This window comes from Mus musculus, chromosome 14 (assembly GCF_000001635.26).
Source record: "Mus musculus strain C57BL/6J chromosome 14, GRCm38.p6 C57BL/6J".
Taxonomy (NCBI): domain Eukaryota; kingdom Metazoa; phylum Chordata; class Mammalia; order Rodentia; family Muridae; genus Mus; species Mus musculus.
Genome location: NC_000080.6, coordinates 78,509,829 through 78,526,951, shown reverse-complemented (window position 1 = coordinate 78,526,951; position 17,123 = coordinate 78,509,829). Strand labels below are relative to the sequence as shown.

At 39.8% G+C, this 17,123-nt stretch overlaps 1 protein-coding gene across 8 annotated transcripts in view; it reads left to right on the top strand.

The window, feature by feature from the left end:
- Akap11 (A kinase (PRKA) anchor protein 11) overlaps positions 1–17,123 on the top strand; it is a 44,735-nt gene that overhangs the window by 10,029 nt on the left and 17,583 nt on the right. For 6 of the 8 annotated variants that reach the window (XM_006518901.4, XM_006518899.4, XM_006518898.4 and 3 more), the window contains 6 exons: positions 4,250–4,361; positions 8,056–8,172; positions 8,732–8,779; positions 10,495–10,629; positions 11,881–12,145; positions 12,632–17,072. In XM_006518901.4, the coding sequence (XP_006518964.2) occupies positions 4,302–4,361; positions 8,056–8,172; positions 8,732–8,779; positions 10,495–10,629; positions 11,881–12,145; positions 12,632–17,072 (5,066 nt within the window). In that variant the 5' untranslated portion in view covers positions 4,250–4,301. Of the gene's footprint in view, positions 1–4,249; positions 4,362–8,055; positions 8,173–8,731; positions 8,780–10,494; positions 10,630–11,880; positions 12,146–12,631; positions 17,073–17,123 lie in introns of those variants that run through there. The other 2 variants (XM_017315981.2, XM_030247771.1) reach the window with 1 other exon arrangement.

The following is a 17,123-nucleotide window of genomic DNA, read 5'->3' as shown; positions in this document are numbered from 1 at the left end:
TGGGGACAAGGAATTAAAAACAAAAGTGTTAAGGCTGCACGGAGGCTTGAAGTGCTAGGATGGGGGTCCGCATGGGGGGGAATAGGGAAGGAATGTGGAGGAGGTGACCAGGGAGGGGGACAGCGAGCAGGATGTAAAGTGAATGAATAAAATAAATAAACAAAGAATAGAATTGGTGAAATTGGATCTTGTGTTTGGCGTTAGAAACAATCTGATTTTCAAGTTGTTGTTTGAGAGCTAGTGCAGAGGGTGAGTCATGGGGTGCAGTTACTGTTGGAAGGTGATTTACACCTGATTATAAAAAAGGTCAAGGTTCAGATGCTATTGGCTGGAATGGCTCCTAAGCTAGAGATGGGGTAGGGAGGCTTAGGAAGTTGTGTTTGTTTTGCATTTTTAATCGTTAAGGAATTTATTTGCTTCTAGACAATTACAAGATAAGTTTGTCCCCATAACCTGTCCCCCCCCCCCAAAAAAAAAGCCAGAGGCCCACTTGGGCTGGGTGGGCAGAAAATATCCAGAGGCATGCAGGCCACTAGCCATGTGGCAGGGGTGGGCTGCAGACACCAAGAGACCCACTAGCTGCATGGCTTGTCCTCTGCCGGAGCCACTACCGGCGTGTTGGACTGGGGGGAAAGACAGAGAGGTGGAACTGGAGACTCAGGTGGAGAGGAATAACCTGATGTGAGGAGCCTGCCCCACCTCCTGAGGCAGGCCATGAGGAAGTCCCAGCTTCTGCTGCCACTGTGGGCCATGTCTGGGTCCATGGCTATGAAGCAGTAGGGGTCTGTGTCAGTGTATGTGACCCATTAACACCAAAGGCCATGTGGATGATCCTAATCTGGGCTGTTTCTTGGGACAATGTTGAAGTTCAAGGGCTGTGCAGAGCTGGCCCTACCTCTCACTGGCTGCAACACTCTGGAAAGCTGGCCATGCCCCTCAGTGGCTACAGTACTTGGGAGAGTGGATGGGCACCTTGCTTAGGCAGCACAGTAGAGCTGACTCTGGTGTTGGCAGCATGGGTGAGCTGGCTAGAGGATAAGAGCACAGGAGAGCTGGCTCCACCCCTCATCTGCTGCATGGTGATGTGGGATGGGCCTTCTCTACTTTGCTCTTGCCAACTGCAGCAGACTGGAGAGCTGACCCCAGGCTCATAAGAGCTGAAGAACAGGTCCTGCCCCTCATTAGCTGCAGCACTCTGCACCTCTCCTCAACAGCACAGTTAGAAGCTGGCCCAGCCCCTTGTCTGTGGCATTGGGTGATCTAGCCTGGGCAGTGCTGGAAAGCTGGTGGGCTGACCAGCTCAGCTGCTACCCAGGCCCAGATCCAGGGCTTTGATCAGAGTTGGCTCACTCCAACATCTACCTCATCTAGGATCTGCAGGATGGCATGAAGGTGCTGCTCCCACAGATCCAAAGTTGCAGAATATCCATGACACAGGACAGTGGGATGTCTGAGAAAAGTCCTGGTGGTGATCCAGAATTGATAGTATAGCAGAAGCCAGAAGCCAGAAGCCTCAGACCAGACCAATTGCAATGAACATTTGCAAGTAAAGATGTGTAGACAAAAGGGTGTACTGTGAGACACACTGACACCAGCTTCCAAGGAGATTTTTGTTTGTTTTTGTTGTTGTTTTTGAAGATTTATTTATTTTTATGGATGCTCTATTTGCATGTGTACCTGTGTGCCGTGCCACAAGAGGGCATCAGATCCCATTATAGATAGTTATGAGCCATCAATCATATGTAGCCAGGGAATTGAACTCAGGGCCTATGGAAGAGCAGCCAGTGCTCTTAACCGCTGAGCCATCTCTTCAGCCCCATTTTTATACTCTTGTAGGGGGAGGTTGTGAGGACTGAGGGCAGATATGAAGTGACAGGGAGATGAGTGAGATTGGGTGCATGATGTGAAATTCACGAAGAATCAATGAAAAAAATTAAAAAACCCACTACCTGTATCTATTTATAGTGTGTATATATGTTGTATATATGTATAATATATATATTTTTTTACATACTTATATTTTATATTTATACATACTTAAAGATTTTACACTGAATGGGATAATGAATGCATCCTGGAACTGGCATTATTTTGATAATTTATCATCTTCCCATAAGTTGGATAGATGAAATTTTGTAACATAAAAAAAAATCCTCATTATCGGTTTGCAGCACTGTCTTCAAGATGTTTCCTATGCTTGTGCAAATATTCATATATAATGGTGTCAGTCTGCCAATCTGAAGTCATTTGTAGCATTTTGCAAACCTGCTTCTTCACTTCATGTGTACTATTCAAACTCATCATTTCCCACAGCTGGGTAATATATAATATGTGAATTTATTTGGATCAATGAGTAGTTAGATTATTTTTAGTTTTGTTTCTGGTTCAGTGACTAGCCTTCCACTGTGCTATATTTGGCACTGTATTTTGCAAAAGCATGTGTGAAGGGAGGTTTCAAGATGTGAAGTTGCAGGATCAGAGGTGTGCATATTTGTTCAGTGCCCTGCAGCTCTGGTCTTTGTTTTTTATAGTTGTTTCTCTGATTGTTTTCATGTCTCTCTATAAATTTTGTGATTTTTTAAAAAAATTCTAGATATGTATGTATGGTTAACAAATGTGTTAAACCTGTTTTTCCCGATGGATGAATATTGCTTTTGCACTGTTCCTCAGGAAATTTACTTTTTTGGTGGTGTTTTTATTTCCTGTGTTTTGCCTGAGCTCTAGCCATTCCACTACCAGTTGTTTCCCTTCTGCTTGGCTTGTCTCTTACGACTCTGTCTGTTGATAAGCAGGCCTTAGGTGTGACTTGCTATGGCAGTAGTTTAAGGGAAGATGCATGCTTGCTCTTGTGCAAGTGTAACTTACGAGTCTTCCTAGATCTACTGCTTGAGGGAATCATCCCTTGCTATTCTCTTTGTCCTCTACATGCCTTTGGATTTGCAAAGGTTTTTTTTTTTTTCTCTTTCTTAGAAGAGTGCCATGTTATTCCAAACTGGTTCTCTCTTACATTGCACAGATAGTCTTTTGGTAGGTGTTTGGCTTAAATTAAATACAAAGTGACATGGCCCCATGTTCCTCACCATGATGATAATTGACTAAATACCTGAAACTCTAAGCAAGCCCTCAGTCGAATGCTTTCTTTTACAAGAGCTGCCTTGGTCATGGTGTCTCTTCACAGCAATAGGGCAGTGACTAAGCTGATGTGTGCTGTGTGTTCATACCTCTGTAGTAAGAATATGAAAATAGAATATAAAATTAGAACCTTAGTAAAATTTAGCCTTTTTAAATTCTGGGGCGGGGACTAGGATGAAGTTGTGCTGAAGACACAGTCTTGGATCCTTCAAATAGGCAGGCCTTGAAGTTTGCTTAACTGAAGATAATCGAAACCTACGTGAGATTTTCTTAAATATTTATTGCTATAATTTTCTGGATTTTGTTACTTAGAATTCAGTTCTCTACTTCTGGCCTTTACTATAATCAAATATTTCCCTCCAAGGCTTGGGTCCAACAAGACCGCTGTCTTCTCACCATCCTCAGTGTGTGTGGTACAAGCCGACCTTAGTGAACAGATAGTTTGCTACACTGAGATAGAACAGTTGGCTGGCTGTGTAGTGTTTGAGTCCGTTGAAGTCCCCCAAAATTTTTATGAAAGCATCATGTAGAAGTGAGTATTGAGGAGTTCTGTGTAAGGTATATAGTTCTACAGATTGTTTTCTGAGTTCTAGTCACTGGTATACTCTGAAACTTCCAGATAACAATTGTGTTTGTGTTCATCTGTCATTTTATAATCTATGTACAGATTTTACATTCTCATTTATATAGTTTTAAAGCCTTCTATTGAAGGGGTAATAGTGCCTGCCCCATTTAGTGTTGCTTTGGGGATAGATGAGTGACTCGGGCTATGAAAATGGATTCCTTCTGTGACAGTATCCAAGTTTATAAATGTTTTCCCTGTGATATTTGTTAAGATTTTGCAGCTAAGGTGGCAGTGCAATTGAATGTAATAGCAAACTATAGTTGTGATTCTAAAAATATTTCATAGTACTTTTGTATTTCATTAAGGTGCTCAGATTCACCTTTCATCCCCTCCCCCATGCACATATCCATGGGTGCCAAAGAAGCTTTTAGGTCTTAGTGCTTGTGTTCAGGGTTTTCTTTAAATGCCTACATTTGAAAAAATTATGTAGCATAAAATGCTTGCTTGAATCACACAGATGAGTAAGTTGTTTTCTTTACTATTCTCCTTTAGGTGTTGTGTGGATTTACTCTCCAGCTACATTACACACTGCAGTAATACAGTTATGGCGGCTTTCCAGCCCCTCAGGAGTAGTCACCTAAAGAGCAAAGCGTCTGTCCGAAAAGTAAGTCCTTGTCTTAGGTTCCTCTCAGTGGGACTTTAAAAAAATGTGCGTTTGGTTTTTTAGAGTTTTTAAATGAATCTTAGTATTTATGGAAATTATAACATTAAAATACTATGAAGGCGAACGTGTATGAAAGTAGTGATGTCAATCATTACAGTACAGTACCTCTTCCCCATTTCTTCTTCACACATCTTTTTTACCTTTTTCATAAAAAAGCAAACTGTCCCCAGGCACTAGTGGCGCACGCCTTTAATCCCAGCACTTGGGAGGCAGAGGCAGGTAGATTTCTGAGTTCGAGGCCAGCCTGGTCTACGGAGTGAGTTCCAGGACATCCAGGGCTACACAGAGAAACCCTGTCTCGAAAAACCAAAAAAAAAAAAAAAAAAAAAAAAAAGTAAACTGTCTTACGTACTGTTAGAACTACCTTAAAGGTGTATAAGAAGTATTAAACACTCATTTATTCAGTATAAGTGCATTTGAATGCTTATGACTTGTCACACTACACTAGATGGTCAGTAACTGTGAGCCAATGAAAATTTACTTTTCCTGTGTTTGTTGTACTGTGGATTAATCTCAGGGCCTTGTACATGCTACATAAATTGCTCTACCACTGAGCTGTGTTCCTAGTTCCCACTTCACATCCTCTTCCTTTCTGACTTCTTTTGATAGAAGGTACATTAACTAGGCTGGCTTTGAAGTAGCTTTTTATCTCAGAAAAGACTTGAGCTTGCCATTGCTTCTGTCTAATCCTCTCAAATAACCAGGACTATAAACCTGGACTGACAGCCTTGGTCATTCTTCCTTCATGAAGACCTTCCTTTGCCCACGAAGACCATCTTTGCGTTTCATGAAGTTGTTTTCTTTGCTTTTTTTTAGTCTCTTTTAATAATTCTTCTCTCTTTTGACAGCATTTATAAAGGGAGAAGATAGTTCACCTAAGGATGGGTAAAGGCCTTTTAATTGCCAGTTTAATGACTTGTCACTTCCTATGCTGGCAAGTACATTAGTTACCTTCCCCACTTCTTAGTCATGTGTATTCCTCTGGACTCACAGGCTTTTACAATTCTCTACTTTACAGTTTTATTTGTAGCGATTTCTGCCTATAATTACTGTTTGTTCTAGAGTGTCATGAATTTATTCATATTGGTAGGTCAAGTTCATGATTTATGTGTGTGTGTATATTTACAAATTATTGTGAAAGCCTCCATTCATTAATGAAAACTAAACTATAAATACTGATGTTTTAAACTCTACCAAAGTTGGGAAAAAAACTCAGAGCAATGCACAACTCATGCATTTTCTACCTTCTGTTAACATCTTTTTACAACCGTTCTCTTCTCTCTTTACGCCTCCATTTCCCTTTATAATTGTGTGTGTGTGTTACTGTCATTACCACTCCTAAGAAAACCTTTCATCTGTAACTTCATCTGACATGTAATCTCATAAGTTCCCCCCAACTTGTCTCAAAATTTTTCTTGTAAACCTTGTAACTTTTTCTTGTTTCTTTTTTTTTTTTCTTTTTTTTGTTCCTTTGTTCGTTTGTTTGTTTTTCAAGACAGGGTTTCTCTGTATAACCCTGGCTGTCCTGGAACTCACTCTGTAGACCAGGCTGGCCTCGAACTCAGAAATGCGCCTGCCTTTACCTCCCAAGTGCTGGGATTAAAGGTGTGTGCCACCATGCCTGGCTTTTTTCTTGTTTCTTATCTAGAGTCTCCTCAAGGTTTGTTACATACTGCATTGAATATTTTGGTTACCTCATTCTGGAACCAGTCCAGTGGTCTAGATCCTATTTTCATGACACTATATCTTTGGAAAAATCTGAGCTAGCTCTCCTGTAGAATATGCCACATTGGTTTTTACTGTACAATTTATCAGGAACATCTCAGAGGTTCCCTGGTCTTCATTGCTCCCGTGTCGGGTCAGGAGGTAATATCGTCAGTGCTCTTGAGGAAGTGGTCAAGGTTGTAACCATCTGCTGTCTCCAATATAAATGCAGAATAACTTTGATTAAATGCTTAGTAAGGAAGCTATGTGATGATAGTTTGAGAAATGTGAGTAGCCTGTCTCCCAATAGCTTTTAACTTCATAGATTTAGGATATACTAATAATTCTTTCCAAATCAGTATGTTTAGCCTTACAAAGAGGATTTTCTAATGGAATCAGTTTGCCCCTATTTGTCATCCAGCAATCATAGGCAAAGAACACTATGACTGAACTCAGAAGTTAGGATGCATTACCATTTCTGTTCTTTTTGGTGCCCTGCTTGTTCCAGATGTAGCCAGTGGGGATTCCTGAGTAATACAGTGACTTCTGTGTTCTTTTGAAATTGCCCAATTTAGCCTTTGAGCGCTTCTCTGTATTCTGGCACAGTTAGATGGTATAGTTTCTTTTGTATGTTCTCTCTGTCCAGGATCTGGAACCAGACATTTTTCTGAGGAGCTCTGGTTCTTTTAATTGCTGGTTTGTGTTTAGAAACCACAATCTGGGTATGCGATCTGCTTATTGCTACTTGAGGGTTATTGATTCTAAGACCCTGCATTAGAAAAGGTAGTATTTTAAAAATAATAGACACATCTTGATAGGTGAGATTGAAATTTAACGTTACATAGCTTTTTCTTGAATTCCTTAATATTATCTCTTAGATTACAGATTTAAGTTAGATGAACTTTTTATGGTTAGCAGCTGTTTGTTGACTTGATGTAAAGTGTGAGGAGATGAAGTGAATGGAATATTACAGTTTTTATGATACAGTTCAGTGGGCAGAGAAGATATACACATGAATATTGTAATTAAAATATGTTATAATACAGATCAAGTAACCTTAATCTGCAAACAGTAAAGGAGAAATTTAGACTGACGGGTGAGGACATCGTCTTCAGCCTTGGTGTGATAGGGTTCTATAGGGCAGGATTGTGGTGTAAGGCAGTCCCACAGGTGAGGAGAGCAGGCCACATATGAGAAGAGGAATACTGGAGTTAGTGGGAAGTTAGTGTTATCTTTCTGTCCGACTGTAATATTCATTGTCTCCTGCATGCACTTGGCATTTTTGACAATTTTCTTTCCCAGACACGGAGTCTCTTATTTTTCTTATTTTTGTTATATAGTTGCTTTAAGACCACTAGGAAGTCTTATTTTTAGTTAATTTTTTCTCTGTCTTTTAAGGGAAGAATAGTTGATGCTAATGTACCCTTTTCTAGCTACATCATTTCACTCAGTATACGAATTGTTTCTATTCTGTTAGGGACTTGGAAATAATATATGCAGTTTGCTAATTTTAGTGTAAGGCAGTGATTTTTTAACCTGTTCTCTCTTGACCCCCTTTGGGGGGTGTCACATCTGTATTATCCTACATACCAGATATTTGTATTATGATTCATAATAGTAGCAAAATTACAGTTATGAAGTAGCAATGAAATAATCTTATGGTTGAGGGTCACTACAGCACGAGGAGCTGTATTAAAGGGTCACAGCATTAGGAGGGTTGAGAAGCACTGGTGTAAGAGGTAAGTATAAGTGAATCTGGAGTATAGGTCTGTATTGTTTTCCAGGAACTTGAATTTTTTTCTCAGCAGAATTGAGCTTAACAGATAATTTAAAAAATATTAATTGGTGAATGAGTAACTGTAAAACTCAAATATCTGCAAGTTTTCTTACTTGTCTTAGAGTTAAATTGTTTTGCTTATTTATTCCACAGAGCTTCAGTGAAGATGTGTTCCGGTCTGTAAAGTCTTTATTACAGAGCGAGAAGGAGCTATGCAGTGTATCAGGAGGAGAGTGTTTAAACCAGGATGAGCACCCCCAGTTAACTGAGGTTTGCCATATGACTTTCTGAACCCTTTTGCAATTGTGCACAATATGTTTTCATGGTCTTCTTATAACTTCAGGCTCTGTTTTTAAAAGCTGTACATAATACTAGTGATTGGGAAGCAGTTGGGTTATTTTGAGGGTATGACTTGTAGGTTGACCGTGCTCCAAGACAGGCCTCATAATGGAGAGTATTTGGGCAACACAAATTGAACCTGAATTTTTTTTTTTTTTTAATGGTAACACCATGTTAGGTGGGTATGGGGTTGGAGTGAATCTGGGATTAATTGGGGCAGGCTGAAGGCATCTATTAACAACCATGGCAAACGGACAAGTGGCATGGCAGTGGACAGTCCAGTGATGGCGGAAGTAAGAGTGCATGGCAGTGACGATGGGGATGAGGAGGGCACGGGAAAGGTGGATGGTGAGGTTCAAGAGCTACAGTGTGGTGGAAACCTTGGTCATTAGGAACACTGCCTGCCCTGCCCAGTGTTTAGTGCCTTGTCCACGTTCTGACCCAGGACTTAAACACAGTAAACTAATGGAGATTTTTTTTTTAAATTCAGGTCACGTTTCTGGGCTTTAATGAAGAAACAGATGCTGCTCATATACAGGTGGGGCCAGTTTACTGAATGGCAGATTGTGGGGGGCTACTTAAATTTTGAAGACTGAAAACTTTAGTGCTCAAATTTTACACTGATTATAAGGTATCTTTTAAAGCTAAAAGATGCTATTTGAAGCCAGGCATAATGGTGCATTCCTTTAATTCCAGCAGTCAGGAAGCAAAGGCAGGCTGAACTTTAGTTCAGGACCAGTGGCTGGTCTGTACAGTGTGTTCCAGGCCAGCCAGGGCTACGTAGTGAGTCTCTGTCCCTACCCCAATCCCCTCAAAACAAAGATAACATTTGAGTGTGGCCTGTACATCTTTAATTTCAGTATTTTTATTAAGAATTCCTTTGTTGTTATTTGTGAGACAAGGTCTTGTCAGATATCCTTGCTGTGGCCTTAAACTTGTCGAAAGCTTCTGCCTCCATCTCCCAACTGCTGGGATAACAACTGTGTGCTACCATCACTAGCTTTTGTTGATATAAATCTTGCTAAGGAAAGCAGATTTAGATTTCACAATTAAAATCATTTATCTGAAATCTTTAAACCACAGGCTGTTTATTTCATTCTGTTCATTATATTGCATGTAACATTTGTATATTTTAATGGCTTTCACAATTTGATTTCAGAAGTAAGGTTCTTATATTTTTAGTGAAGTAGAATTAAATATAAAAGATCAGATTTGTAAAAGCTCTCAATTTTTGCATATTTATAGATTTGTGTACAAGTTTATAGCCCATTTCATTTAGACATTTATAGGGGGACTGATATTTGAGGTTAGGATCAATGAAAGGTTGCCTGAAAGTTGCACAAATCACTGCAGATAGGTTTTCCTTGTGCTGCTGCTAGAAAACTAGCAATTCTGTATTAGTTCTCTCTGGTGAGTATACCTGCAAACTCTGTAGTCTGTCTTGATTTTCATGGCCAGAAGGAAATAGCCTGGACAGCAAAACCAGAGAGGGCATACTCTCCAGAACAACATGCAAATATAGAACTGGACTTGCAAGGCTGATGCAGGAGTGTCACTGTGAGTTAGAGTCTAGCGTGGGCTGCATAGTTCCAGGCCAGCTTCACCTACAGAGTGACATTCTTTCAAAAACAAAACAAACAGCACACCTTCTCTGGCCCTCAGGAGCTTAGACAGGACCACCTGTACGAAGCCTCTATTCTTCGGGGGCAAAGACTGGAGGGAACCTTGTGCTGGAAAAAATGCTTTTAAAGAAAAGGCAAAAGAAAAGGTAACAGAAAAGAAAGCTAGCTTTCCTTAAACCTGCATAAACTCTTTGAAAGCTTACTACAATATCTTTGGAAAAAGTAAACTTATATTTTAAAGAGATAAAACTCAGTCTCTGAAGAAGGGTGTTCAGTAGCTAAGAATTCTATATGAAAAACTCCAGCATCAACCCAGAAGACCTGAGGGTGACAACTACTAAAAGCATTTAAATGCTGATCATTATGGGTGTGTGAGGTGTCCTGTTTTAAGATTGATGAGGTAGCAAAATGCTCGAAAGGCTACAATACAAAGCATTACTAAGTAACCTGTGCTTTATTTGTGAGTTAAAAAATGACTCTGTAGATAAACTGTGTATGTATGTGAGCTGTTACAAAGCAGACAATTTATTGACCAGTACATTTCATGAGTTTTGAGTGGACAACATTGTGGAAACCTTGACATTGCTATTCTGTAATATTGTTCATTACTGTCACTGTTATTTAAAATTAGGATCTAGCTGCAGTTTCATTGGAACTTCCAGATCTTCTGAATTCGCTCCATTTTTGCAGTCTAAGTGAAAATGAAATCATTTGTATGAAGGATACCAGTAAATCGTCCAATGTAAGCAGTAGTCCTCTAAATCAGGTAACTGGTGGATCATTTCTCATCTGCTTTTTCAGGGCAGGTTTTTAGTATATTTGCTCAGTAATAGTGATCGAAGCTTTTCTTGATTTAATTTAGTCTCCAGGAAGTGGTATTGATGAAAAGTCTAACTCACAAAGCATTGCCAGCCTTGAAGTATAAAATAATTTTGATCATGGCTTATAAACTAAATTCTTGCCAGTGAAGTACTGTCAGTGGTGTGCAAACTTTTAGTGAACTATTTCTGCTCAGATGTCTTTGTATGACTGGAGCTCCTGCTTTATGGCCGTCCCACATTTGTATGTGTTGCAAGCTGAATGTTATAGAATATGGACTTCAGTTAACTTTCTGATTAAAGAGCTTCCATGTAAAATGTTGTTTTCATAAAACAGTCTTTAGTTCATCACTAATTATTTTTGATAATGTATCAAAGAAAAAGGCTTTAGGGAGTAAGACATTTACAGTTGTATGAGTATGTTTACAATTTGGAGAACTTATTCCAGCTATGAAATACTGCTTTGTTCTTTGTGAGGTCTGGTGATTAGAGCTATGCCTTGTTTCCTGGATTGTGTTATTCCGTCTTAAACACTTGCTTTATTTGCTAGGACATAAAGGGCAATTAGCTGTTATATTTGGTTTCTTTTTTTTATAAATCATTTATCAATGTCTGCATTTAAAATGCATTGTGTATGGGAAAAACTAATGGCTTGTGTTCTTAATCAAAGCTGTAACCATGATTGTACGTTTTAATACTGGAGAAATACAAGTCAAGAAATAAGGACAGTTCTTTTGTGGTAGAATGGAAGGTGACATGTTGGGAGCTACAGGAAAATGGAATAAACAAGTAAACTTTCTGTCCATCCATAGTGTAGTAGGTGAGATTGGCAAATATTAAAGAGGACATATTACAAACATACAGTAATAAAAAAAATTGCCCAAGAGACTAGAGTGATAGAAGGTTCTATAACATCCAAGGAGTTAGATTGGGGAGAATTTGGATACATAAGAGAAAAAAAAGATTGGAAAGGAAAAATAGTAAAAGTGAGATTTAAATAAAAATCAACACATATCTTTAGATAACTTCAGGAAATTAAATAATTACAATTATTAAACATTATAGAATGAAGGAACCTTTCAGGATGCATGCATTTCTTGCCTCCCCCTCCCCTTGAGGTTTATTTTTAGGCTTCACTTCCAGAAAATGTTTTATATTTAAAATTAAAATTGATTTTATCATCTTTCATCTCTCCCAAGAGTCATCATTCGGGAATGCTTTGTGTCATGAGAGTGTCACCTACATTACCGGGACTCAGAATTGATTTTATCTTTAGTCTCCTAAGTAAATATGCTGCTGGCATAAGACACACCCTGGACATGCACGCGCATCCGCAGCACCACCTTGAGACCACTGATGAAGATGATGATGATACCAACCAGTCTGTGTCTTCCATAGAGGATGACTTTGTCACTGCTTTTGAGCAGTTAGAGGAGGAAGAAAATGCAAAGCTATATAATGATGGTGTGTGCCTTTTCTTAGACTTTTCCTAAAGATAGATTGAAGTTGAAAGTTCGGTTTTGAAGTTTTAAGGAGACTTAACAATTGAAATTTATTTTGAAAGCTGACCTAGTTTATACGTTTAAATATGTTTTTTATTAAAGGAATTAATTTTCCTGTGATATTTAAGGTCATTGTCATGGTTGTATTGTTCAAGCCTTGATTACCTCATAACCTAGTATCTAGCACTTTGCTATGTTCAGATGTCAGAGTGGTTAGCTGGCAGTCACTAGTAATTTTTCTAACAAGGAGCTGACTTTCCCGTAGGCATGTATCTGAAGGCACAGGGTAAAATGGATTATTTTATTAAAAGGTGACTTGTAAGTGTTGCTGGGGATGAACTTTCAGTTAAATAGCACATAGAAAACAGTCATGATATAAACATTTTGTGTTTAAAGTCAGTGTTTTAAAATAATTTTTCTAGAATAATGTAATATTCTTTTCCTATAGAAATAAATATTGCTACACTAAGGAGCCGGTGTGATGCTGCTTCTCAGACTACTTCAGGCCACCATTTAGAAAGCCATGATTTAAAAGTGCTGGTTAGTTATGGATCACCGAAGTCACTGGCTAAGCCCTCACCTTCAGTAAATGTACTGGGACGCAAGGAAGCTGCTTCTGTGAAAACATCTGTTACAACATCGGTTTCAGAGCCCTGGACCCAGAGGAGTCTCTACAGGTGCCCCAGTGCCTCCGATAAAGACAAGGACACACAGGAGACATTCTTTCCTTCTCCTGTCTACTCCTCAGAGTCTGAGTGCTCAAGCCCAAGTCCTGTGATTTTTTTGGATGAAGAGGGATATCAAAAAAGTTTAAAAGCGAAACTTGAGCTGCCTGAAATTCCTGTGACAAAAGATGATGTAGAAGATTCAGACTCAGAAGTGAGTGAATTTTTTGATAGCTTTGATCAGTTTGATGAACTAGAGCAAACTTTGGAGACTTACTTGCTCATGGAAGATCCTATCATAGGGAAGTCATCACAGAAGATAGGGCACAAATATGAAAAATCTTGTATGAATCCTCAGAAATTCAAGTTTGAGCGTCCAGCTCTTCCAGCTAATGTTAGAAAGCCAACTCCTCGCAAACCTGAGTCTCCGTATGGTCACCTGTCTGATGCTCCAGATTCCCCTCGTCCGGTGATGACATCAGAGGATAGTGGCTTGTTCAGCCCTATTCGAACCTCAGCTTTTAGTCCTCCTGGAAGCTGTACTCCTGCTGAATGGTTTTGCCAAACAGATACTAGTGAAAATAGGAATCATGAAAATTACTGCACTTATGAGGATTATGCAAATAATCTTTCGTGTGAAGTACTAGGCTCAGTTCTTCATACTCAACATGCAAACACAATGTCAGATATTAATAGTATTAAAAGGGGAAGAAATCATACGGTAACTTTTAAGTATGGAGACTCTGATCAAAAAAGTAAATGTAAAAAATCTTCAGTGATTACAGGTAGCGTTCAGAAGTTTGCAGCAGATCTTGTGGGGAAAAGTTTGGGCAGTGCGTTTAAAGACTTACAGAAAGGAGTTTCTTCATGTACCAATACCTTATGCCACTTAGCTGTCAAATTGACTTCGTCTGTATTTCAGATGGCATTTAATGAACTTAGAAGGCAGTGTGCATTTTCACTAAAAGAACGAGCCATTGGTAGCCTGGCCAGTCTTTTGGTGAGTGATGCCTTATCAAATGCCTTGAAAGACTTACAGTATGTAAAAAAGCAGATGTTTACAAACACAGTTGCTAGGTTTGCTGCGGACCTTGCTGAAGAACTTGTTTTTGAAGGTATCATGGAAGTGTGTCAGTTTTCATGTCCTCAAACACCTGCATCTTCACAGTGTCAGTCATTTGACTTTGAAGACAAAGTCGTGAAGTCCTATGCCAAAGATTTGTCTGAATCTGTAATACAAGAAGCATTCATAGAACTGTCACAGACTAATGTGACGTTTACAACAAAGGCAGCAGTTAATGTTTCTATGGGTAATGTCAAGTATGTGAGTGCAGAAAGTGTATCACCTACGCAGACCTTTACATTTTCCTCATCCTTCAGCGGTCAAGCAGTTATGATGACAAAACCAATGCAGGAGCATAAGAAGGAATACACAGTGCAGCAGGCTTTGTTTTGTACCTCAGGAATTGTCACTTCTATACCAGTGCCCTTGGCCGGTAGTGCCCTTCTCCCGTATCATATGTCATCTACTTTGTATCCTTCCAAGTGTCTTTCATCTGAGCCTAGTAAAGCAAGTGGTGGCTCTACCCAAGAACACATTGCCATAGAACGCAGTGCAGAGGAAGTAGATTGTCTCAGAAGTACCTGTCTACCTTCAGAACTCAATCCATGCAACCAGAATGACTTCAAACCAACTAATGGTGATATTGACAGGCAGAGTCCTTCAAAGTTAATGAGTGGCCCTGTAATTATTAGCAACTTTTCCGCAGCAATGGTACATACAATAGTAAATGAAACCTTAGAGTCCATGACGTCCTTCAAAGCTACAAAAACTATTGATACAAATGCAGATTATTTAACTAAAACAATAAAGGGAAAAGCCTGTTCTCCTTCCCTTTGTGACCAAGCAGCACCACAGGAGAACAAAGCTAGCAGTAAGGACATGTTTGCTGAGCAGTTATCAAAGTCTATTATTAAACATTCCCTGGATAAAAGCAAGTCAATGCTTCCAAATAGAGATAAAAAACCCGGTAGTAAGGAACACGTGCTTGTTCTTGGAGAAGAATCACAGATGACCTTGGGGGAAACTCCCAAATTCCTTGACTTTTCAGATAACTCACCTCATCGTTCACTCCTGGTTGGAAACTATTGTGTCGCAGAATGTAAAGATTCTGTGGGTTTTGGATTTTCTCTAGAGGCACTGCCACCTTGTTCAATGATGACAAATCAGAAATCTGACTTAAAGGAAGTTGTGAAGGACAAAGAAGTGACAAGGCACAATTTGAATAATACTGCACTTGAGCCCATGCCTTTTGGACAGGAAAGCTCTTTCCGTCACTCACAGACTTTCTCATCTGCAGTGCTTACCTGTGTAGATGGTTTGCATGAGGAAGATAAGCAGAAAATCCGAGACAGAAATGTAATACCTGATACTCCCCCATCGACTCCTTTAGTGCCATCCCAGACTAGTTCTGAATGGGACATCAAAACATTAAGCAAACAACTCAAGGGGGAGTTAGCCAAAGAATTTGCACCCGCAACACCACCTTCAACGCCTCACAACTCATCTGTTGGTAGTTTGTCTGAGAATGAACAAACTACTATAGAAAAGGAAGAATTTATGTTGAAGCTCATGCGCTCTCTTTCAGAAGAAGTTGAGAGCAGTGAAGGTGAAGAACACCCAGGAATGCATGTAAAGGCAGAGCACCCGGGGAAAAAAGTCCAGTTTGCAGAAGCATTCGCCACACACATCATTTCTCTTGCAACTGAAGCGGCAGCCTCCCACTTAGATCATGAGACTACTCAAGAATTCAAGGTTCAAAACCCTCACTTAAATGTACCAAGTCAAAGAAATGTGCTGCCAGCTTTAAGTCATTCCGATGAAAGCATACAGACGTGCACTTTTGCAAGTGATATGGCAGCTGATGTCATTGCAGAAGCCGAGAAGATTGCAAACGCTAGAAGCTGTATGCTTTTCAGGCATGAGAGGAACATTTGTCATGTTGAAGGTGGCCGAGGTAAAGCAGAAGAGAAACTGGATGTGGAAGATGTTGCACATCCAAGAGAAGTCGATACTTGTGTTCTTTCATTACCAAGTGGCATGCCAGGTCTGACATACAAGTATCCCAGTTGTGAAAGTGTGACTGATGAGTATGCAGGGCATGTTATTCAGGTGCTCCAACAGCAAGGTGGCAGTGGAGAGCTAATCATGGAGCAGTATGCCAGCAGACTGGCCTACCGGTCTGTCACTGCAGCAGCTCGGGAAGCAGCTAAGACAGTGAAAATGAAGTGCGGTTCGAAACTCTTCCCTCTGCACGGCTGTCATGGGAAAACAAACAAGGAACTGTTGGTGTTCTCAAGTAAAGAGCGTCACCAAGAAGTCGATAGACAAAGAAAAAGAAATGGCAGCCATCTTTGCAAATACCAGACATGTGAAAGGACACAGGATCCGTGTAGAAATGAACTTTCTGAACTGTACAGTTTTTCAGCCTCTCTTGCTAGCAGCATAACAAGAGATGCAAAGAAACAGCTCACAGCACCTAAAGTTGACTTGCCAAAATCCTCAACAGATGGTTGTTTTTTTGAAAAATCTGAATGTGTTGACAGCAGTGAGAATGTTACTGGACCAGAACGTTCAAAGTCTTGTCAACCTTTGCAAAGCCATGGATTTTGCCAGAATACAGGCTATCTAAGTGGATATAGTTGTGCAGAGAATGCTCAAGCTATAGAACAGTATGCTAGAAAAGTAGTGGGTGACACTTTAGAGCTAAGTTTAGGACCCACAGTTTTTCATAATTCAGAGACCACAGCATCAGCAGATAGAATTACTTACGCAGAAAAATTGTCACCGCTTATAAATGAAGCTTGCAGATACTGTGACCTTAAGGAATTCCATGGTTGCACCAGAAATTCTGCTCAGCTCTTTTCAAAGCAGAGTCCGTGTGCTAGTGCTAAGCCAAGTTCACGTTCAAAACTTAGTAGCATTCGTCAGAAATCAAGAATTTTTCATCTTGATGTACCTCAGATTCATGTTAATCTTGATAAAAGGGCAGTGCTTGCTGAGAAGATAGTTGCTGAAGCTATTGAGAAAGCAGAGAGAGAGTTGAGCAACACGAGTTTGGCAGCTGATAGTGGAATCGGACAAGATGGCATTAGCTTTGCTGAGAGCCTTACTACAGAAATCATGACAACAGCTGTGACAAATGCTGGGCATGCTGTTAGCAGGTACGTTTCAAATTTTTTGTCAAGTCTTGTAATAGAATGAAGAGTTAACTT